At 43.4% G+C, this 24,859-nt stretch overlaps 1 protein-coding gene across 4 annotated transcripts in view; it reads left to right on the forward strand.

Annotated features, from left to right (window-relative positions):
- The window catches only part of ppp2r5ca (protein phosphatase 2, regulatory subunit B', gamma a), a 29,795-nt gene extending 5,075 nt beyond the window's left edge, over window positions 1-24,720 (forward strand). The window contains exons 1-14 of one of the 4 annotated variants that reach the window (XM_012836813.3): window positions 1,998-2,209; window positions 10,372-10,571; window positions 12,842-12,952; window positions 13,258-13,350; window positions 13,459-13,589; window positions 13,715-13,774; window positions 14,104-14,212; window positions 14,969-15,022; window positions 15,651-15,821; window positions 16,475-16,602; window positions 17,150-17,251; window positions 17,646-17,718; window positions 18,428-18,544; window positions 20,794-24,720. In XM_012836813.3, the coding sequence (XP_012692267.1) occupies window positions 2,116-2,209; window positions 10,372-10,571; window positions 12,842-12,952; window positions 13,258-13,350; window positions 13,459-13,589; window positions 13,715-13,774; window positions 14,104-14,212; window positions 14,969-15,022; window positions 15,651-15,821; window positions 16,475-16,602; window positions 17,150-17,251; window positions 17,646-17,718; window positions 18,428-18,544; window positions 20,794-20,928 (1,578 nt within the window). In that variant the 5' untranslated portion in view covers window positions 1,998-2,115 and the 3' untranslated portion in view covers window positions 20,929-24,720. Of the gene's footprint in view, window positions 1-1,997; window positions 2,210-10,371; window positions 10,572-12,841; window positions 12,953-13,257; window positions 13,351-13,458; window positions 13,590-13,714; window positions 13,775-14,103; window positions 14,213-14,968; window positions 15,023-15,650; window positions 15,822-16,474; window positions 16,603-17,149; window positions 17,252-17,645; window positions 17,719-18,427; window positions 18,545-20,793 lie in introns of those variants that run through there. The other 3 variants (XM_012836812.2, XM_012836814.3, XM_031580192.2) reach the window with 3 other exon arrangements.
- Window positions 24,721-24,859: the final 139 nt, after the last annotated feature.

Raw genomic sequence — 24,859 nt, forward strand, 5'->3', positions numbered from 1 at the left:
AAGTAGAGACCAAGGGCAAACAACCAAACAAGCGAGTAAACATGGAAATACTGACTTAAATCTGAGCTGATGAATACTATGCAATACTTGCGATCTGGCTCTTTTACTAAATTTGAACTAAAACCCAGAGCTTAAAAGAAGTAAGAACGTTGTAGGTTAGATGTGGTAGTAACGTGACAGTGGAGCCTCAGGAGCTGCCATGTGTACCCTCCTCACATTGCGGCTCCTGAGGCCAGAGTTGCCATTCTTTTCAGAATTCTGCTAACCTTCCACAGGATGCTTCTGTGGTTTCCATGGATATGGCATGCTTTGGCAGCACTCTGAGAGTGCCTGGTCTTTGTGTGTGAGAGAGGGGGCTGAGTCCCAGAGGCCTATGTGCTGGGTGTAAAATATGAAACCTCGGGGGTAAGAGACAGAGAAAGGGGGCTAGCAGTTGTATGTTGTACACTCAGACACTTCTTAACTGTTCTCAGATGACAGGCTCTGAAAAGGTTCTGGTTCCATCTGGTTCAACTGTTCTGAATCGATACCAGATAAGGACTAGAACCATTCTGTAATTAGCTCCAATCTGAAATTTCTCTGAGAAAAGTGAGTGAGGAACTTACCAAAGGGGGAAGAGGAAATGGAGAAAGTTCTGTAGACAGCCACAGTATTCACACCCTGTTAGGACACAGTCAAGATAAAACCTAATAACATTTAAAAATAGACATGGTATGAATAGTTACCATGCTTGTTCTTCACTTTGATTTACACCTTGCTACCAGTTAGATAATAGTTTCCCATCAGTGGGTGTTTGTGGTCGAGTGGTTTTAAAGTTCTCCACTTGTTTTGCGGATGTGGAATGTTTTTTGTTCTTTTTTGTCAGCGTTCCCTTACGTTTAGATGAGCAGATACATAAAATTTGGTTTCAGATCAGTTTTTTTTTTACTTTTTTACTAGTCCATTGCTAGTCCAGTACTGTCCAAGTGGATAGTAGTTATCTTAACTATTAAAGATAACCGTATATATAAATATCAATATAAACCATATAAACTATCAATCAAGATAATGTTATATATCAAGATAAATGCCATAAGCATGTTTCCAGGGTTGTTTGGCTAGTCAAAGGTTTAATTCTGTTTAATCTGTTTAATTGTTTATCACCACAGAATCGTGCCACATCAGATACTCCGGAGGTGTTCTGAAAATTAGTATGATTCACCCTAAACCTATGCTCCCAAGTACAGGCCCGTTTTGGGCATGTGAAAAAAGAAAAAGCATTTGAGGGCGAGGTAGGAAGAAGAAGAAGAAGAAGAAGAAGTCAATGCTTCGGGGAAGTGTCCAGCTGATGCTTGAGCTCGGATCAAAGCGAGCTGTCTGCCTGTAAGTGTGGTTAGCCTCGTCAGTCAGCTGAGGGGCAACTCCCTGAGCGTGAAGTTCTCACCTCTCGCCTTTCTCATTTCCTGTTTGTGCAGTGCATGCAGTGGCGGTGAGGTGAGAGCCCGAGACGCTCGCACGTATCCACTCATTTGCTTACTGGCTTACTTACTCAGGTCACACTGCCTGGAAGGGAGGAAAAGAATAAAAACTCCCATGTTGTAATTCTTCAAATACATTACTTTCATTTAATTGAATGAAAAGTTATTATTCAGAATGTCTGATTTGATCTCTGGTTGATATGGATTTTTTTATTCAAACAGACAATGTTTCTTATACATAGCATAGAATAATATTTTGCCAGGGGGGATATGTAATAGCTCATCAAGTGTTTCTGTTAGTTACAGGTTAGGAGCACAGATGGCTTGAGAGTGCACTAAATACTCTTCAGCTATCATGGGGTTTCTGCCGCTGGGAAAAGGCGCAATATCTTGACAGCCACAAATGAATGGAGGAAGAGACTAAAGGGAGCCCTGGGCCCGCCTCCCTCCTCTCCCTAGCCAATGGCATTCCAGCCCCACGTTCAGCTCTATTACATCATCCTCTCTGGCTGCACTGAGCCAATCACCATCGCCCTTCCCACTGACATCACTAACTAGCCAGTTCCCTCCAGCAGCCAGAGCTTCATTTTCTGATCTGCTTTTGTGCTAAAATGGAGGCTGGTTCCTTGCCTTAAGTGGATTGCCTGGTTGAGTATAGATGTTGACATGCAATAAAGCTGGAGGCAGGATGGTTGTAGATGCACCAAACTCCAACGGGCCTTTTCAGCCAGTGGCCCTAATGCACTTCAGAGGTAGGCTGAGCACTTTTATTGTCATTTATTTGATCCTGTGAAGGAGATCACCCTCTCCTCATTTCCTTACCCTGCCTTGTGTGTGCTACTTTAAACTATTTTCAGTGAATTTGTCTGCTCGGTGTATGTATTTTCAGTGCAGAGACTGTGGGCTTTGTTGTTGTAAAGAGGGCGGTGTGCTAGCAGGCTAATGTTGCTAGTTGGTAACAGAGTAGCCTAATGTATCGCTCAAGCGTTGCATGCAGAGCTCAGAGGGGAGAGTCGGCTGTGAAAAAAAAAAAGGCTAGTTTTACTACCCTCTGCCCATCCCCCAGCCTGCCTGCTGATGTCAAAGGAAGTGAGATCACAGCTCTGGATAGGGTTGTGTGTGTGTGTGTGTGTGTGTGTGCCTGCCTATGTATATATGTGTGTGTGCTGTGGTTTGTGTGTGTGTGTGTGTGTGTGTGTGTGTGTGTGTGTGTGTGTGTTTGTGTGGGAGCTATCCAGTGGAAGAATCAGTGTTTATTTTATTTCTCATAATGTAACAGATCACATGCCAATCGAAATGGGAAGCTGAAACACAAGGCATTGCCCTTGCTGTCCTCTGTTACAGTCCCTCTATCTCCCCACCCCCCCTGTCTTCCTCCTCCTCCCCCCCCCCCCCCTTTCTCTTTCTCTCTTCTCTATTCGCTTTTGCTCCTGTCTATTGAATGGGGTTTGCGTTACACTCCAGTTCATCTGGTCACAAATTGGCCTGAGCGTGTAGACAACCTCTGCAGCAACACCACCCTCTCCCTTCCTTGCTCCCCCCCTCTCCGCCCTTCTCCTCTTCTCCTCTTCTCCTTCCCCAGACAAGGAGGAGAGAACAGAACTGAGCAGGGCAGAGGAGTGCAGGAGAGGTCGCTAGCTTGGCAAGTTTGGGGGGGGGGGGGGAAACCTACTGATACTAAACAACCAGAAAGAGGGCGGGAGTGAGGTTAGAAAGAGAGAGACCATTGAAATGAAGCGTTGCCATCATCCAAGGCTGCCTGCATGGACAGCTAAACAGGACGATTCTCTGAAGCAAACATAGCTCAGGCAAACAATTATTTAACAGCCACACCACTGTATTGACCGGCGTATTGACCGGGAGTGATGAACCCCTAAGCCCCCATGTCAGATTGCATGTCTTCATGTGGAGGAAGGGGCAGCCCTTTTTGTTTAAATGGGGCTGATCGACTCCAAAAACAAAAACACTTTCTGTGTCACAACAGCCAGGAGTGGATGTTGAACAGTTTAAACTTTCGCTCTCACATGCCTTGTATGACGTTGTGTCGCAGAAGACGTATGGGTACTGACCGGGCTCTGCTCACTATATGCTATGCGTTGCATATGTTGCATCGCAGGACACGTTCGGTACTGACTGGGCTCACCTCACTATGGGCTTTATGGCCGTGACGAGCCTCCTCAGGCCATGACAAGCGGAGCGGAGCGCAGCGCAACAAAGTCAGCCAGCTTGCCTTAAAATCTACACCGGGCTATTTGGTCAGGAGTACAGTGCATTCCAGAATGTAAATACAGGCAGCGTAACAGACTTCTGTTACACAACCCCACGACCCTCCACCCCTCCCGGAGTATTTTAGGCATGTACCGAAACATTATCAGCGTTATGCAACCTGATCCATCTACCCGACTGACACACAGGCAAGGTGATCAGTGCTGATGGTGCGTGAGAACTGAAACCGAAAAAGACACACCGTGTGCCCCTAAATCAGTGGCCCCTTAAAGCAGTGGGCCAGCAGTGGCCCCTAAAAGCAGTGGGCCAGCAGTGGGCCCCTAAAAGCAGAGGGTTAGGCCTCCACTGCTGGGCTTGAGTTGTAAAGCAGTGGCTGTAGAACAGCAGCTCTACCACAGGCGACTCCACTGCCGCCTCACTGTTCAGCTGTATATAGGAGCTGAATCTTTCACGCTCCAGACCAGCACTTTTTCAGACATATTCAGAGAACGCAGATGCTGTTCTCTATGTAGAAGATTCCAGTATCTAAAATTATTTAATGTATTTTAAGGAAAAACATATTGTATAATTAGCAATAATGAATGGAAGTGGTTCAGGAATCGCTGACATCCATAAGTGCAGCTGGATTGGTAGCCTCTGTGAAATGCCCTTTGCCTCTGTGAAACACCCTTTTGTCAGCAGCCTAGGCCTCTGTGCACATACCTATGGTCAAACCTCCAGCCATCCTCTTATTCCCCTCTCTCCTCTTGCGTGTCACCAAGACCCAATTCCCCTTAAATTAGGAAGTGCTTCCCTGCCTGCTGCGCTGAGATGCAGGAGTCTTGTTCTGTGTGTGTTTGTTATGTCCGCTGGCGTTCTCTGGCCTTTGTGTAAATCCACCAAAATTAGGCCAAGTTCTTTACCTATTATTGTCACTGCCTGTATTCTGGGACGGCCTTAAAAGGGCCGGCCACATTCCCCCCACACATTTCCCCAGTTGTTTGAGCGTTACGTTGATGTGTACAGAGCCTGCTCTGTGTGGCCCTGCTATTTTATTTTGATGCAGGAGGACTTGCACTCGTTGAACCCAATGACATTGTTCTGTACAAGTTTGTTACACCTATGAAACATTAACTTGAACAGATAGTGATAGTTTTTCATGTTTGAACCATAAGCCACAGATTGTATTTCCTTGAGACAAATAGGGTGTCTTTAAATGTGATCGGCAGCTATTTAGTCGGTGTTTAGATGTAGTCTTTCAACATTTGCACACGATCATGGGGTTCTTGTCCTTTGTTATTGCGGAATGTAGATTCCTCTTCATAAAGTGCATGTTAAGTGTCAAGCTGTATGCTCTAAATGCTAAAGCATTCTAAGGGGAAAGGAACTGTAAATGTAGTCAAACAATTCCTGTCATTAATGTGTGTAGTCAAGAGATGCCAAGATTTTATATCCAAATCACAAAATTGAATTACCTTCCCAGGGGATGCTTGAGGAGAGATCGATTTATTATACATCATCATTATTATATTTTGTAGGTGCTTAAAATGAACCCTATGATTTGTTACCCTTACATGTATTTCAACTGTGCACTGTGGTGATTTGTTCAGTGCCTTTAAAACAATCTTTACAAAGCTTATCTTTTTGAATTAAACCAACAGAACGATGTGTATTGGGTAGTGTGGTTTAACTGGAGCGTTTCCTCTTTAATTCTTGATCCAAAAGGGGTTGTATTGTTTAACTCATTTTGATAAATGCAGGGAGTAGTTGAAAGCACATATTACTTCAGGTATAAGAGATTTGCCATAGTTACTCATTCATCACTCAGCTGAATCACTTCTCTCTGAGAGGCAATTCAGATATATTACAGCAGGTAAACATGGGAGGAACAAGAACAGATCCTTGGAGTTCTTGGACTCTGTCATCGTAGAACATGAATTCAGGTACCTAGTGTACTGTTTAGCATTGTAAATTCATTGATGAATGTCATAGGAGGAGGCTAAAACTATGCATACTTAGATGTGGAAGTTATGGGTGGGTCTTACTGTAAAGACCTGTCAAGGCGTAACCTTGTCTGTGTTCGTTTTTGACGGCTTTTAAAGCCACAGTTTCAACAAGTCGTCTCCAAACTGTCAACTCTCACCACAAAGCGTTGAAGTCACAGCTGGTCCCACAAGGCTAGGAAATCCAGCCTTTTGTACAGCTACCTTAAAGAGAATGTAAGAGGGAAAATGGCATTAAGCTGATATCTATGATTACTGCAGCACCCGTACTATTTGCTGTCAGATTGGCTTCTTATTCAGGGACTTCCTTTAAGGGAGACTTTTAAGGGAGTTTGTGTGAGGCTGTTTTTTGTGAAATACTCTTGGGAAATGTCAGGAAGATGCTTTCAAGGTAGATCAGCTTTATTGGTGTATTACTCCAAACCTTTCCCATTTAATGTTCAGTTGTTTTGTCTCACCTGCCTCGACAGCTGTAATGAACTGAAGGTGAAAAGCATAAATTGCATTAAACACAAAGACATTGCCATCAATGCTATCATTAAAAAGAGGTGCAGTTCAAGTCAGATTTCACAGTGTTCCAATGCAAAAGCACAACTTAGTCCAACCTAATGCTTATGAAGAGACAACTCGGCATGTAAAACCTCATTTTTCAAACTTAGAACCATATTCTCCTAATAAAGCTTCTCAAAACAAAATGCTCAACATGCCATGCCAGTAAGTGTGTAGGTCTCTCCCTTCATCATGCTTTCCCTGGGTGTGTGAAGTCTCTGCTTTGATGGTGGTGAGACTCCAACCCACTCGTGCGGTCTCAGCCCGTGGCTGTGATGATGATGGTGACGACGACGATGATGATGATGCAAGGCCTCGTTTGACGGCAGTGACACCGAGATGTGCGTTCAATGTGCCACATATTTCCTGCCGCAGCCTTGATGGATGCGCCTGGCTCGGCTGCGTCGCTCTCATCTGCACTCGTCAATAACATCTCGCGGCACAAAGTGGCCGGCCCCCGGGAACGTGTCACCGCTGTAGATGGGTGATGGTTTATGGTTGACGGAGTGGCACGCCGGCCACGGGAATATTGATGGTCAGTTCGTCAGAACTCGCTCATCAATTGGATTTTAACAAAGAGGGGCGGTTGGGTGGTGGTGGGGGTGGGGGTGGGGGGGACGAGACGAGACGACACACTGTAGAGGTCATGTCCCTAACACATTCACATCGATTGGGCTCAGGCTTACTCGCTGGGGTTGTTGCTTGAACAAAACATATCTTGCGCATCATGTTCCAAACCTCAGAACGCTGCTCTCAGTCAGCCAAATGGATTTATTTGAATGACGCACCTTTATTGGCATGGTATGTCATTACGCAGGAAAAAAACATGAAACATGTACTCTGTTCACTTCCCCGCTATATGAAATATTGCTTCATTTGTTTAGCGATTGAATCTCTCTTCTTGGTAGAAAACCACTAAATTCCTTGGTAAAACACAAGCTGTAGCCCAAACACTGAACAGAATAATGTTGATGTTAATGTTGAGCTAACACTGGGCACGTAACACACCTGCCTGCTGTATAATAAGCAGCCAGTGGTCAGAGGGGGGGGGGCTGTGACTCATCACTGGTGATTTTTATTTTTAACCGTCTTTTTTTTCTGGGGGGGGTGGACACTTTCACTGCCCTGTGATGAGCGTCATGTGTCTCCCCTTTTGCTTCTGTTCTCCCTCCCTGCTCGCTCAAGTTGATTTTCCGGAGCCTTTAGGAGGGTGGTGAGCAGATGAGAATACTCAGGGTGATATATTTAGATGCTGACCTGTTCTTATTTGGTCAACCATGGCAAAAAAAAGAAATATCACAAAAACACTCATAGACAGAAGATGTTCCGTTAATGTTAGATTTGTGGTTAGGTTTAACCAATGTGGCCTAAAAGAGAAATTAAGATGGTAAGAGACTGTAACACACTGCCACAATCAAAATGTGTTTGTATTGAAGGCTCCTAATCCCAATGCTGGCATGCTGTTCTGCTTTTAAGACCCATACAATTACTTTTTACACAGAAATATCTCTGTTTATATATCTATTCATTCTACTCTATTCAGGGATTCTTATTTATGCGCTAGGCTACCTAGAAGAAATGTGTTTACCTGCTCTGCGGAGGCTAAGCTTACTCACTAATGTCTTCCTCACACACATATACTTTGCCCTTCTGCATTATTTGTGTGTCCGCACATGTGTCACTGTGTAAATTGAACTCCCCGCCCCCCCATCCCCTCTCCTAAAGCAACCTGAATGTGATAAGTACAATATACACACTCAGGTCTAGCTTGCCCCACACTCTGCCACTCGGCTAAATTGTGTGATGGATAGCGGCTAGTCGGTACACATTTGTTGGGGTGGTGTTCATATTTACAATGAAATTGGGTGGCTTATTTACAAGCGCTGTTGTGTGCTGTGTGGTACAGTCTTGTTTTGTCCTGTGAGCATAAACCTCTTTAGTCTTCGCCATCCCCCCCACCCCCCTCCGTCACCCCATTGGCCCTCTCCCTTGTCTCCTGTCAACACCACCTTACCTGACAAATAGGTCTGTGCTGCTGTGGAAGACTGTTGCCTAGTTACAGATATGGCCTGATAAGGCAGCCCTCTGTGTCTAAATAGCCAGGCTCTCTCTCTTCCTCTCTCCCTCCCTTTCTCTCTGTCTCTCTCTCTCTCTCTCTGTCTCTCTCTCTCTCTCTCATTCTCTCTCCACCCCCCCTCTTCCTCTCCCCTTCTCTCTCTTTCTTTCTTTCTTTCTTTCTTTCTTTTTTCTCTTTCGCTCTCTCCCTGTCTTCTTCTTGCACGCTAGTTCTGTCATATCCTCTTAATCTCTCTCTCTCTCTCTCTCCACTCCCATCTCTTACTCATCAGGTAGCCATGGTGTACTCAGCTGTACTGTACCCAATGCCATGAAATGACACACAATATATTTTATTATTAGTTTGTTGTGCGCTTTATACAGTGAGTCTTATACCCCAGATGCCTCTTGACATCTCTTAATGCTACTGGTTGATCTGCAGGATGAAACCGACATCCTCATACATAACCTTTGCATAGTTCTTGGACCATAGCTTTCAGGACGGCTTTGGTAACATCCTCCGTGTTGAAACAGAATAATGTTGAAAGGGATCTGGCTGCCTGTTGTGATGCTTGTTTTCCAAGTATGTAAAAGCAAGAGAAGTCTACTACTCGTTGCTGTGAAGCTTTGGGTTTCAATCTGAGAGGCAGTGCAGATCAGTGTCAAATTTAGGCCAGATTTGTTCCAGAGATAACCGCTTAGAACTTTCAACCACACACTTACCTCCCAGACACCTCTACGTCACATACATTTTTTTTTAACAGTCTGTGATACTAACTTTACACACAGGTACACTTTCTGCCAAATTTAGCAAATTGCTCCTTACGGTTCTGTAGCGGTCCATTTCAGTGTGTGTGCACTCCGAGAAAACTTGAAACCTAAAAAACACAGTCCTTGCTCTGTAAATGGGAAACAAACATGGTGGCTCAAACCGAATCATAAACAGTCCCAACCAATTAGCACGGTGTTTCAGGAGCATGAAGGGAGGGGTGCAATTTGATTAGCTGTTGAGCTCAAATACCAACATCCTTTCACCAGAATTGTGGACCCCACCTTTAACTCTGTTAAGTGTCGCTCAAACCCCTCAGGGATGAATGAATTACTGGCATCATTTATCAGAACGTGTTGGTCTATACCATAATAGCCTGGCAGACAAGTGTAGATTAGGATGCAGCCATGTCCTTGACTTTGTTACAATGCTCTGTTGGTACACAACAGAATACTGTACAAAGATTCTATGAAAGAATGTCACTTGGCAAGCACATCAGAACTTTCACCAATCAGTTACTTTCCCACTGAGCTATCACTTTATTGGTTTAAGATCTCCACAACTCCCAAGAGAGCCTATGGTTTCCCTTTACTGATCCTCAAACCTGACGTAAACACTCATGTCTGGGAATGACTGTTGTCAGCAACGCTCTCCTGATTTAGCTACACGCAGAGACATACACGTACTGCATGAACTAATTATAGCATTCCATTGTTACCTCCGCCAAGGTTATGTTTTCTGTGTAGTTTGTTTGTTTGCTTGTCAGCACGATTACACAAAAACTACCATCCTGATTTTTATTAAACTTGGTGAAGGGCCATCGCATGGGCCAAGGTAGAACCCATTGGTTTTTGGAGTGTATCTTAAGCATGGGGCAGATCCATTAGTTATGTTTCACTGTCGTTAACATTGTCAGAGAGGGCCTTGGCAGAGGTCTGCACTCTCTGAGTACCCTTGTAGTTCTGTATGTTATAGCAATGGGTAGAGACAACATGCAACAGATATTAGTGACTGATATAATGTGCATGATTCATGGCGCTTCTTTTTGTTCCATAGCATTGAACACTGTCAGGCCATTTGGTTTGATTATGGTTGAAAATAACCTCTCTGAACTTAGGCATCCAGTTCTTGCACCTAGCAACAGTCTTTGCAACCCACGGAAAACAGGCCCCAATCGCATACTCATAGCCGAAATCACTGTATGGAGTGGGCTTGAATTGAAAAGAAATTGAGCAGAATAATGCCCAAACTGAATTGCTCTGAACTCTGTCCTCCACATGCCCATGCTGCTTTGACCTCTGACCTTTGACCTCTCCCTTCCCCTGGCCCACAGATGTAGCCCCGGCGGAGCAGGAGAAGCTGTTCATCCAGAAACTGCGGCAGTGCTGCGTGCTCTTTGACTTTCTGTCGGACCCCCTAAGTGACCTGAAATGGAAGGAAGTGAAGCGGGCGGCGCTAAGCGAGATGGTGGAGTACATCACCCACAACCGCAACGTCATCACCGAACCCATCTACCCAGAGGTGGTGCACATGGTGAGTCACACCACAGACAGCCCAGCCTGCCCCGTTTGCTCACTCTGTAGGTGCCGCAGGAGCTAGCAGGACGTTTTTAGCACTGCCCGCACCTTTGTGCTTGTTTTGATGCTGCCCTGAAACTTAAGGGTGGGGCTTGCAGTGATGGTCGACGCTTATTAGTTAGTGAGTGGAGGACAAGAACAAGAGTCATTTTTTTACCAGAGGAATCATAGCTTACAGAGTAACCATGTTAAGATTACGGTCACTGAATGAACACATGTAAAATGTCAGCTGAAATATAGGCTTTAAACAGTGGTGCTGGTGTCTTCATTTATGAAGACATTTAACTGAGTGTTACCAACTTTATATGCAAAATTCGATTTATGTCGATTGACCTTGGGGTAATCCTAGAAATTCTCTGGTTTAACAGGCTAAGTTATTTGGTTGTGCTCAGAACTGACGTTGCGATGAAAGAGCAAAATGATTAGGCTATGTCAACTTGTAGGCCCGTTGGTTGCTGCACCACAGTGGAAACGCGAAAGACAAGAAAGACTGTGGGCTGTTCCTGCCACGCTCGGGCCACGTGAAAGTCCCAGGAGTTCCTGCAATAGAGAGGCACCTTATCTCTCGGTCTCTCTCCCTCTCTCTCGTTCTGGCTCTTTGACGCTTTCTATGTCTTGCCCACCCTTCGCTGTTTGTCTTTGTAAATGTCTGTCACTTACTTTCTTTCTTTTTTTATTTCTCTCTCTCCATCTGTTCTGTCTCTCTTACTATCTTCCCCGTTGTCTCTCTCTCTCTCGATCTGTCTGTCTTTATTTCTTTCTCCCTTGCTAGCTCTCTCTCTCCCTCTGATTGTCCCTCTCTCTCTCTCTCTATCTCTCCTCTTCCATCTTTCTCTCTCCCTTCCTCTCTCTCTCCAAGCAGACCCACTCTGTTCATCCCCCTCTCCCTCCTTTACCCTCTCCCTCGCTAGCCGACCTCCTTCCTTTGATCTCTCCCCTCTAGCCAGGAGACTAGAGAGCAACCTAAGGAGCTATTTATTTCTCTCCCGCTATCTCTCCACCTCTTTTTCTCTCCCTGTCTCTGCCTCTCTTCTTGTTTGTCTGCATATCTGTTTTTCTATCTTGACGATCTATCTATCTCTTAATCACCCCTCCTCTCTCTCTCCCTCTATCTCTTTTTCTTTTTTCTCTCCTCTCTCACATGAGTGTCCTGTGCTCCTGTGTTGAACCAGCCTGGTGCAGGCTGGCCTGTGAGCGTCTTCCTCTTTTCTATGAGTTTCTTGTGTTCTCGCGTTCTCTTTTTTTTTTTTTCCCTTCTTCTCTTCGGTGCAGACGGATGGGATTTGCCAGCAGTGAAAGCGTTGTTCACCAACCACCCCCCTCCCCTCCCCCTCGAACCCTTCCCCCCAAGCGGTCATACATGCTGGTGTTTAGAATGTGATGGCATCCCTGTGGCTGTTTTGCAGCCCAGTGCGGTGTCTGCTGGTTGGATGGCCGATAACAGAGCATGGCTGCAGAGCACCTGGCGTTTGGCAAGCCCCTGTGTCTGAGCCTCACCACCTCATAGCGTTTCCTCTAAATGCGCAGCACAGACCCAGTACACGCGGTGTGGAAGTCCTGAGTCAGTGTTGCGTTAAGTGAGCCCTGACGGGGAGAAATGGGATGATCTAATTGCTTGTTGCTAAAGGTGGGCGATTTATGCAGTGTGTTGAAATTCAAATGCGTCAAACTGTCTGAGACGCCATTATATTCCAAGCAACACAACAATCTCCCCCCCCCCCCCCCCCCCCCCCCCCCCCCGCTTTAGGCACAGGCTGACTTTGATGTGCTCAGCTTTAATCATCAAAGCCTATGAATGGAGATGCTAATGGGTCATGGGAAGAGTGAGGCACGTTTGGCTCTGTCATCCTGAATGAGCTTGTGTGTTCTGTCCTTTCCTCTCCTCTCCCATGCATTTTTTATTATTATTATTATTATTATTTATGTAGAGTGGCTCGGAGGGCCATCAGTGTTTGTGGTCCTGCAGAAATGAACAGTCCCAACGAATAACTGAACCGTGTAGGAATATTGTTAATGTGATGCCCTTAATTGTAATATGTACACATGAAAGGGGATGGGAATGTGTTGCACGTTGTAGAACTGAACTATGGTTACTGTTTTTAGGACAAATGGTTTACTCTTTATAAGATTACACACACACACACACACACACACACACACACACACACACACACACACACACACACACACACAGCAAGCTAATGCTCTTGGGGATGTCCACTGTAGTTTGCTGTGAACATGTTCCGGACGCTGCCCCCCTCATCAAACCCCACGGGGGCCGAGTTTGACCCAGAGGAGGACGAGCCCACTCTTGAAGCCGCTTGGCCACACCTCCAGGTATGTTCCATATTCTGTGTGGGTGAGTGGGTGAGTGAGTGAGTGCACACATTCACTTCTATGTAGAGACTGAGGACTCTGCGACATAGGGTGGGATGGCCACGGGCATCACTGCTAGTGTAACTTGCATTTGAATCCTCGCTGACAGAGATTTGTAGATGATTTGTACTTTCTAGGGTGATTCCCCTATGCCTCTTTGATGTTCACTGATATGCATTGCTGTTGCCAGCTGTTGTTGACAGAGCATCTAATGTTCTCCCTTATTATCTCTTCCTGTCTCCCCTTTTCTTTTCTCTTTTTCGCAGCTTGTCTATGAATTTTTCCTTAGGTTTTTAGAATCTCCCGACTTTCAACCCAACATAGCTAAGAAATACATTGACCAGAAATTTGTCATGCAGGTAAGCTCAATCTTATTTCCCTCAGCTCTGTTGCCATCATGTTATGTACTCCCATTTCAGATGGCCCCCGGCCCCCAGGTGACTTTTATTTAATTATATCCCCTGCAGCTTTTAGATCTTTTTGACAGTGAAGACCCGCGAGAAAGAGACTTTCTGAAGACCACTCTGCACCGGATCTATGGCAAGTTCCTCGGCCTGAGAGCGTACATCCGGAAACACATCAATAATATATTTTATAGGTGAGTGGAACCAGGCTGGAAAAAAATGCATTCTTGTCACCTACTGTATATTCATCTTGGCAGTATTGTTTTTTGTAAAAACTAGTAGTACGGAACAAATCAAGTGTGTTGTGGTTCTTTGATAGATTCATATATGAGACAGAGCACCATAATGGAATAGCTGAATTGCTGGAAATACTTGGAAGGTAAAGTATGATCATTTTATTATTGTTGTTGAAATTTGAATGTATGTAAAGACTCTCATTCACATCATTTTAACAATATGCTTTAAAATATTCTTGATCGGCTACAAACAATGAGTACATGAATATGCGCTGTGTTTTGTTCAGCAGTAGGACTACCTCTGCCAAGTAGTTCTATTGGTAATTGCAAAGATGCACAAGAACAAGCTATTGTCTCTTCAGGATCTGCTGCTGTGTACATTTGCTCTTTTTTTTGTGCTGTTGCCATCTCATTGTGGCTTCAATAATTGACACCATATAAATGTCCTCTTTGTGCTGTTGCTCTTCCACAGTATAATCAATGGCTTTGCCTTACCGTTAAAAGAAGAGCACAAGATTTTCCTGTTGAAGGTGCTACTGCCTTTGCACAAAGTTAAGTCACTCAGTGTCTACCACCCACAGGTATGTCTGACTGACACTCTCTCACTAACAGGCTGAAATGACTACATCTTAGGCTGAATGCTTTATGCTCCCATCCCCATTGCTGATTAGGAGATACTCATAGCATGACAAATGCTCAGATTTTGTACATTATTGTTCATACTGTCATGTTGGCAGTTTTCTTTTCACGATTAAGTGAGAATTTCTTTTTTAGTCAATTTTAATTTTAATTTGTCATTGTGTCAGTGCTATGGAACATACTGCCTATAGACATCAGGGAAGCCAGCTCGCTTAACATCTTTAAAAGAAAACTAAAAACGTACCTCTTCACATTAGCCTTTAACTAGCTACCACTTCGCACTATATATATATATATAAATACTTTTAATTTAATTTAAATCTCTACTGGTGATATTAAGGGGTTGGATTAAATATATCCCTATAATTATAATTATAATTATAATTATTATTTTTATTTATTTATTTATTTTTTTTGCACTATATCTTTGTTATGTTTCTTTGATGTCTATTTTTATGTGCATGTCATTTCTTTGTGCATATTATGTATTTGCTGTAAAGCACTTTGAGCTGCATTCTTTTGCATGAAAGGTGCTATATAAATAAAGTTTTATTATTATTATTATTATTAAAAGAGAACACATCTCAGCATGTCTGTGTGCCAACAAACATTTCTGTTCAGAATTTGCATGTGAGAAACACTATTCTCACAAGGTTTTGTGTGTGTGTGTGTGTGTGTGTGTGTGTGTATTCTTACAGTTGGCATACTGTGTAGTGCAATTTCTGGAGAAGGACAGCACACTTACTGAGCCTGTGAGTTATTTTTCTTGTCTCGTTGAAATACTCACATTTGCATGCATGTTCATTAATGTCACGAGTGGGCAGTGTTTACAAAAGTCATCAACTGTTGACACCAAGTAAGCACACTGTGGAAAGTTCTAGTCATGAATACTACAGTGATGGTGTTCGTTCATAGAGGTTGGTGCTGCAGTGCCTGTTGATAATTCAGATTCGGAAAAGTTGGCAGATTCACGATGCCATTTTAGAGTGGGACAGATTCAATTCAGTTCAATTTTATTTATATAGCGGCAAAACAATAAAATTCTCTCAAGGCGCTCATGAAATTGTCTCAAGGCGCAGATACATTTCAGTTATGTAAGGTACATTCAGGAAGTGTCTGTCCACAAAGTAATGTTGTCCACGAGGGACTCACAAAAGGTTGCAGAGTGTATCTTAAAGCTCCAGCCTGGTGTGTAGTGAGAGAAAGTGTTTGTGTGTTTTAATTAATCTGCGTGCATAAGGAAGCTCATACATTGGTAATGAATCGGGTACACTTTATGCTCTGTAGGCAGTTTGTCGTGCATCGTTTGGTTTTAAAGAAGGATCCTTTGACACGTGTATCCTATGACAGAAACGTGACCTTTTGACCTCTTGTTGCCAGGTTGTGATGGCCCTTCTTAAGTACTGGCCAAAGACCCACAGCCCAAAGGAGGTGATGTTCCTCAACGAACTAGAGGAGATCTTGGACGTCATTGAGCCCTCGGAGTTTGTCAAGGTCATGGAGCCCCTGTTCCGTCAGCTCGCCAAGTGTGTATCGAGTCCGCACTTTCAGGTGAGTGCGTCATGCTCTTCTTTGTGTAGAGGTTCGTCGTGTGGGGTTTAGGTGAAATGCTTTGTGTCATCGATATAATCAATCTATATACTTCAATGATCTTAATCATTAATGCTATTTACTGGAATAGTGTTCATAATAAAACCAAAAAGTGATCTTTTAATAGATACAAAATTCTGTCGTCCATGAAAGGCAGAATATCTGCATTTTGCATTTACCCAGTATATCTAAAATGTTTTAGCTGTGCATCCAGACTCTGGCCACACACCACACCATACTGTTTGTGTCACTGTCAGAATCACCCATTGGCAGACCTTTCTTTAGAACTGGTATTGTTTGTAAATCAAAAGCGCAGCTGCACAGATTTAAGGTCACCCTTTGCCCATCCGGCGCATCAGGCTAGCGCCCTGCCGTTGAGAGGGGCATCTCAGTGACTGCTCAGTGTGTTATGAAAGCCTCGCTCTGTAGGGGCTGGCGCTCTGTGTTCTCTCTCTCTCTCTCTCTCTCTCTCTCTCTCTCTCTTTCCCTGGCGTCAGAGATGACTCATGTATGTCATGAGGAGTCTCACTGACTCATACTGAGCTGTGCTGTGCTGTGCTGTGCTGTGCTGTGCTATGTAAGCTGAGCTGAGTTGTGTTGTGTTGGACCTGCAGGTCGCAGAGAGAGCTCTCTACTACTGGAACAATGAATACATCATGAGCCTGATCAGTGACAACGCCGCCAAGATCCTGCCCATCATGTTTCCAGCCCTCTACCGCAACTCAAAGACCCACTGGAACAAGTAAACTCCACCGCCATTGCAAACCCCCCCAACAGCCCCCCCACAACCCCCACCTCCCTGTGTCGCAGTGACTCATTCCCCCAAGGTCATTTGAATGTCAATTGCGTGCACCCCTCCCCCATCCTTTGTGTCCAGCGTCCCCCACACCCACTCTGCTCACGAGATGTCTAAAATTAAACTATTGGATGTAACTCAGCCTCTGGGGGCTTGAACACAGAGCCTGTGGGCTCAGCACAATGTGGGAAGAGAGCAATGTCACTCGGACGTTTTGATTTGGACTTTGCAGGGAAATGGGGATTATGACTACTGTTGAATGCAGTGTCTGCACAAAGGATAATTGCTCGATTTTTGTCCCCCGCATCGAGAGCGCTCCGATGGCACTACATGTCATTATAAATGTGCTGTCTCTAAAAAACAAAAAAATCTTTTATTGTTTCTGTTTTCTAAATGGCAGATTTTGCCTATCCCTCAATCTTGATTTTTCAATAGTACACATCTGACCGCTCTGTTCCTTGACCTTCATTTGCTTTTGTCATCTAATTGTCAGGACCATCCATGGCTTGATTTACAACGCTCTGAAGCTCTTCATGGAGATGAACCAGAAGCTCTTTGATGACTGCACGCAGCAGTTTAGGGCCGAGAAAAACAAGTGAGCAAAGCAAGGCCACACATTTTTGCAATCTTTTCGAATCTCTCTGTAGTCTTACCACAATAGTGTAGATCTCCAAGGACAAGGAAGTAGTACTGTTTCACGCTATTTCTGTTCAGGTTGGTTCTTTGTTTCTGGTTGTTTTCTCATCATTTATTCATCTGTTGGGGTCTGAGAATTGTAAACAAATGCAGTAAAAGATCTAAAACAGGGAAACAGAATGCACAGGAATACAGGGCGCAGTACTGTATTATGCCTTAAGTATCACAACATTGTTTAATTGTCTAGACGACGAAAAACGGAGTGGTGAAAAAAAGAGGATATCCCCTCCTTTTTCAAACACAGATTAAACATATCTCTAAATGTCAGTATGTGTTCTGTCTTTGTGCTGCAGGGAAAAGTTAAAGTTGAAAGAGAGGGAGGAGGCCTGGATCAAGATTGAGAATCTTGCCAAATCAAACCCACAGGTGAGTTAGATGCCATTTATCTCAGGGTAAGGTCGTACTTGACCTGTAGTACTGGCAAGGAAGTGTTTGGTCTTGGACACTGACCAGCAGATTGGTGGAACAACGTTTTGTATTTCATCCAGTGCCACCCGAGCCTATGTGTATGAAACGATTAAGAATGCTCAAACTGAATCACATATGCCTTACCATGCCATACACTGACCCTGTTCAACAGGAGCTTAAAGGAAAGTATGATCCTGGATCAGCATGGCTGTGTTAAAATGCGTCCAGAATGAACCTCAGTCTTGTTTCTTTACTTTAGCATATGCTAAACCATCAACGGAGTGTATTCTCTAATTTGTTTGTCCTTTGTTGAAATGATTGACGTTAGCTCACATTCCCATTTTGCTAATCATTGAAATCAGGTGTCCAATTAATCTATAGCGTGACGGATGTTGCTACGCCATTGCACAAACTACCACTGAACCCTGACCGAAATACCGCTAGTCATGTTTGTTTGAAGATGCATGTACGGAATTACTTTCTTTTTTTCGTTTCCTTAAGAAAATTCACAGTCCATTTCTCTCCATCACTCATTCATTTGTATGCTGATCTCCAAAACCTCCATCTTTTTTGTTTGTCTGACTCATTTCCTCCTTTGCATGCATAACTGACTTGTCTTTTATAAACTTCATCCCTTTTATTCTTCTTTTGTTTTTCCTTGCAATAGTTCCTTATGTATGTTGATTCCTCTGGCCACAATAGTCCCGTAGAAATGGAGACTGATGGTCCTTTGATAGAAGATGTTCAGATGTTAAAAAAGACTGTAGCGGATGAAGCCATTCAGGTAAATGTTGGTTTTGTCTGCTCCTCTACAGTTGAACGTAGGGTAGCTCGCTCGCTCACTCTCTCCTATGGTAGGCCATGAATTGAAAAGTGGAATCAATTAGCATAGCTTTAGCAGTGTTCCTTTAGACCCACCTGCTATAGGTCCTATTCTTCATTTGCATGTTTTTAAAGGAAGGTGCATAGAGTAGAATAGGTTTTTGTAACGTTTGTGTCCATCAAGCATGTCTGCATGATGCTTTAAGATGACTACCTCTGTGAAACTAATCTATTTTCATACTTTTCATTGACTCGATTATATGTGACTGGAGTATTTCTTAATGGTCTCACATATCAAATATATATCATCTCAATGTCCAACACTGACAAAAGACTATACTCTTTTAGCCATTCAGCCAAGTCTTTTAGCCATCGCAAGCTAACCAGTACATTTCAGAGCCAGTGTTGGTGTTACAGGAATAATATTGGTCTTTATACACACTATTTGGTCCACATGAAATTCATCCACACATTTCATGTATTAGTACTCAATCATTTATTGCCTTTACTGTATATTCTTTGTGTCTCCTCAGCTATTTCTCTGGCAAGAGAGAGTAAGTTGTGTTCGGTTTGCCTGCATTATTATCATTTTGTTCAGACAGAAAACAGTCAGGAAATATAGGAAGTAGACACAGGAAGTTGACAAATATTGTGATTATTAATAACAGGTGTGCAAAATTTAAGAAAATCTACTTCAGAAAATTGACAGACAAAATAAGTTTGATTAATACAACAACTAGATTGTCTTCATCCAATGGTCACATTTGGCCATTACAATGTAATGCCCATGGACAGAAGTATCCCATTATTGATGATGTAGTTGCACAATAACAGAGATCCGCTGTAATTCTCCTATCATAAGCACCTGAATTTACTTCACCATATTCAGCTGTTACTAAGTCACAGAGGTCACGTACAGTCCTTGAAAACCGACAGTCCAATTGAACGTTAATTAGAGGAAGCGCTAAAGAATTAAACTGAATAACAGCTTGCGCCGTACAAAAAAAAAAAAAAAGAGGGGGAAAAAAAATCTTGGCAGCAGTGAGACAGGCTGGTGCGGAGCTGCCAGGACTTGATGTGGCATTTGCAGCCTCCCATAGTGTAACCTTTAAACACACTTAGATCTGTTTGGCTCCGAAATGTAAAGCAAGGACTCTAGTAGCGTGTTGCTCAGTTGACAAGTGAAGGTATACTTTTCAATCAAGTTTTGTTCTTGACTTTTTTTATTGTCTTCGTTTTTTTTGTTTGGTATGATCTTGCCTTCGATTAAATTAACCGGGGCTGCCAACTCTCACGCATCGAGCGTAAGACTTACGCAGTTGAGATCTCACAATCTCATACCACACATGCCTTTTCTGACGCATGTATTTGCTTCCTCCGATGTACAATTTGTGATTTTTTTAAGGAACAGCAGTGCATGCAACAAGGGCCCCTCTGAAACCCACAGTAGCCCCTGGTCCTGCCTTTATTTTTGTTGTACCAGGGACACGAAGTACCTCTGGCAGTCGTTGTAAATCTTGAGCCTGTGGTGTCGTTCACATGCGAGAGGACCGACGCATTCCAATGCCAACTGCCACTAGATGCAAATCTATTCCTAAGAAAAAGCAATATAGAGAAAGCGGTATAACGAGTACTAGGTAGGTTGTTGTACCAGTAGGTTGTTGGCCCAGGTTTGATACTCGATCAACGTAAAAAAAAGAGATCATGAAGAGTGGTGGCTTTTAATGGCCCCACAAGCAGGAAATTAAGTAATTCAATTTACATGTGTCACTTCAAGGGAATTATGTATACACTACATTGTGTACCTATATACAGTAGCTTCATGCCATCTTGTTAAGTGAATCTCACTCCAAACTGAACTCAAAAGTTGGCAGCCCTGAATTAACACTGATGGAGGCATGTATTTTTTCACTTAACTTTTTCCTCAGATAAATCAACACCTCAAGGCTTTTTTTGTCACGAGCATTCCTAGTGGAGGTGGAGTGCATAATGATTTACCTCAGCCACAGTCAGGCTGGAGGCTTTCACAGTGTTACTCTGTGGATCTGTGAAGAGAAAACTGTCAAGACTAGCTTTTGTAGTGTAGCACTACATTTGTCCCCAACTGACTTCCTGTTATGGAAGAAACATTAGGATAGCATTATAGGAAATGCATCCAAGCTGTATCCCAATACAGAAGAAGCTAACCCTGACCCTTACTGCTCCGTCTAGATCCAGAGAGACCAGCGAAAAGACAAGCCACTGGTGCGCCGCAAGTCCGATCTGCCTCAGGATATGTTCACCACGAAAGCCTTGGAGTCCCATCGCCGTGCTGAAGAAATGCTGACCACTCACGACAGCCACTAACTGCTCAGTCCTGTCTCTCCTGTCTCTCCTTCCAGTCCATGTCCATGTGTGGTTGTCCCCCCCCGTCCCCCCCCCCTCGCCCAACTCTCGGCCCATGCCCAACCAAACTGGTGTTCAGCATTGGAACATAAGCAGCACAATGTCCCTGCCCCCTTTTCACTTCTCCGAAAGAAAAAAATTGAGTTTGTCTTTCTCAGGTTTTTAATTTGTTTTTAAGTTCAGGAAGGGGCTGGGCTGTATCTCTTTCTCTCTTAATTTCTTTCTTTTTTCTTCGTGGCTTCTCTCTTTCTTTCTTTCTTTCTCTCGCTCTCTTTGCTTTGCGACTTTACTCTCTCCCCTCCATACCCTTTCGTCTTTCGTCCGTCCTATCAATTCATCCATCTACATCTTCGTTTCCTCTGTCCATCCATCTTCTTCTGAGCATCACCTGGCCTGCATGCCATCACTCCCTCCATCCTTTCCTCCTCCTTTTTTCCCTGTGCATATGTCTGAGAAACTCGATGACAGAAGCTCCCGCCGGCAGCATCTCCTCTCTCTCTCTGCGGGGCGTGAGGAGGGGCCAGCCAGGACACAGATCAAGTGGAAACACAACCCGTTTCCTCCCTCTCTGCCCAAAGGGAACAAAGTAGGGACTTGGGACTGTTTTGAGAGGGGATTCTGTTTATTGTCTCTCTTTTTTGTTTTATCTCTGTATTGTTTTTTTTTTTTTTTTTCATTTTCCCTCTCTCTCGCTCGCTCTTTCTTTCTCAATCCCAAGGACTGTTGCCAGTGCCAACACCTTCTGTTTTTGAGATCATTCTGTCACCATGTAAATGGTGTGTGTGTATGTATGTATGTGTGTGGACTTCTGTGCTGTCAGACAGGTGTAGCTCTGGGGGGTGTTGGGGTGAAGTGTGGTTTGCCTTGTCTCTCTTGCCATTATTATCTTTGCTTTTCGAACGTGTTGAAATCCTGGTCTGATAGGAGCAGGAGTTAAGGGCTGGAAGGATAGCTCTCTCTGAGAAAGGAGGATGGATGCGCTATGCTGTGAAGTCCCAGTGTAGTCTGACAGTTTTTTTTTGGTGCCATGACAAAAAAAAAAGAACAACAAAAAAACAACAAAAAAAAACCTCTGCTTTTATTTATCCAGACTTTTTGTTTTGTTTTTTTTCCAGGGCTGTCTTTTTTCTTTTCTTTGACAATATGCTCGCCGTGACATGGTGGGATATTGACGGTTCAAACAATGGTACTCTTCTTTCAAATGGAGATTCAGGACTTCTGTCAGGTGGCACGGCAGCACCGCCCATTGTGCTTTAGCCGACGTGGGATGTTGCGTACCGGGCAGAACTCCAATCTGTCTTGGAACCATCTTTGCAGTGGTCCACATCAGTCTTCTGTGCTGTACCCATCTACAAGATTGCTGCTGTGTAGCCTATTCTACATTCCCCCCTCTCGCACTTTTCTCTCTCAACGCTTTTCCTGGCACACACGCGCACACACACACACACACACACACACACACACACACACACACACACACACACACACACACACACACTGGCAGTCCTCATCTGTCTCTGGTTAGTAGCCTGCCATTCGCACAAGCTGGCTTGAGGCCATGTTGGAGGACATCTCTCCCCTCACCCTAGTCCCACCGGGGGCCTGTGGAATGCTGTAGTAGACACCTAGAGACACACAAGGGAGATTCTGGCTTTCATGTGGACGGAAGCAATTAGACGGTTACCCTTTGTGTGAAATTTGCAAAACCAACCAAAACCAATACAACACCTCTTAAAAGCAGAGCTCACAGAAGAGTTGGTGATTCAGCTTCCTGTTTGAGCAAGGACGAGGTGCCCTTGTTGAGTTGAGGGTGGGCTGTTGAATGAGAACGATAGCCTATAGGAGTAGCCATGTCAGGTGCAGATTACCCTGATGTCCACTACCAAAATGTGAACAAGCTATGTTAAAACATGTTTTGTTGTCTAATAGTGACAGTCTTAGGTGGCGTTGACTAACAGCTGTACAATGTATGATGCAAATTGGATGCAGTGGCCATTTAGGATGTCAGGCCTTCAGGAACACACCATCTCAATCAACAACAGCACAAAAAACATGATGATCGTCTTACCTGACTTAAGTCGCCAGTCACAAATCTGGACTGGGGACAGGTCCCCAAAACCTGCACTGATTCAAAATCCTGTATCTCAGACCGCCCCTCACCCAGCTGCCCCTCAACCATGGCTTCTATAGGTCTCTCTCTCTCGCTCTCTCGCGCTCTCTCTCTCTCTCTCTCTCTCTCTCTCTCTCTCTCTCACTGTTTCTCTCTCTCTGCATCTCTGTGTTGCTCTATCTCACTCAGCACTTTGCTGTAGAACGGAAAGGACTGTTATTTTTGTTACATAAATGAGAGGCACAAAAAAAACGCCTCTCTTCATTTTCAAAGATATGTTAGTGCCTTTCTATTACCGATGTAGGGGAATTTAACGCGTGAAGTTCATCGGCTGGATAGTGAGAACAGGAGGGTTTGGCAAAAAAGGGACTTTTTGCTGTTCTTTCCTACGATGTCATTCTCTGTTCTCTCGCACAGGTATTCTATGGCAAATAAACATTCTTCAGACATAGGCACGTTCACCAACAAGCATACTAGTGAGGCTGACAAATGGATTGTGGTTATATTTGAATCTCTCTGAAATAAAAAAGAAAAGATGATAAATACCTGACCGCTCATAAGCGCTCCACAGATGGAAAAAAAACTACCTAGAAGCACTTCCTGAAAACTTGAAAGATTTTAGATTCTTTTTTTTTTATTTTTATGTAACGTCAACTAGGCAGTTTTGTCGTCAGTCGTGAATCTATGTATGCATCCTCCCAGCATGAGTATAAAACCATAACGTTTGAGGATGATGTTAATTTATCTTTTCCAGTGAAAGTGTCTTTCTGTACCATTGTTTGAACTTGCACACACAAGGATGTTCATTAAGCTTTTTCTGGCTTTTGCTTCTCTCTTTCTCTCGCTCTCTCTCTATCTCTCTCTCTCTCGCTCTTCTGTAATAGTTGTGTTAATATTTGCTTGGATGTTATCGATGTGATGGTGACTACTACTAATACCCCACAACCCCCTTCAAAAAAAGAGTAAAGACCCAAGGAAAAACATTCACCAAATAGTCATTTTACCCCTGAAGAATGCCAGGTGTCGTTGTGTGGTGATTGGGGTTTTCTGTTGTTCATTTGTGTTTTAAAATCTGTTCTGCTAACGTTAGCTTCCCAGATAAGACTGAAATAATATATTGATGGAATTATAGAAAGGAGAAATAACATTTTAGTGACTTTTTTTTTTATGCAGTCACTGGTTCTTCACTGTAATAATTGCAGATTTTCATTTCTACATAAGCTTTCCAAAATATTATAACATGACAAGTGTCCTTTCATATTACTTGTATTATACAACTTCATTTATTATTGTATATATTAAATACTTTGTTTTACGTAGTGTTATATATCTAGATTAATTTGTACAAATGGTCTCATGTACAGAGTCAAACATGAATAGCAACTGCAGAACACTTGGAATGTGGCACAAACCTTTTTTTTTTCTTTTTTTTCATTTCTCTGTAACTGTCTACATCAGGAAAATGACTATACTATTTTTAAATCAGTTTGTAACTCTACAAAAAAGTTTGTTTGACCATTCTTATGTCTGTGGCAAGATTTTATTCATTAGCCTTTAATTGTGTGCTTTTATCCAACCTAAAGTGGTGCACTATATAGAATGAATAAAGAGAATATGTGGATTTATATTTTCATCCTAAAGCACTACTCGAGTCCCATCCCTTTTTGTCTTATTTTGTTTGCCGTAAGTAAGAGGTGAGTTGAGTGTGACATTTGACAGTTTGAACCATTGCTCATTGTTGATGGCATATCCATTTTTCATAAATGATACAGCCATCATGGT

The sequence above is a fragment of the Clupea harengus genome, chromosome 14 (genome assembly GCF_900700415.2).
Source record: "Clupea harengus chromosome 14, Ch_v2.0.2, whole genome shotgun sequence".
NCBI lineage: Eukaryota > Metazoa > Chordata > Actinopteri > Clupeiformes > Clupeidae > Clupea > Clupea harengus.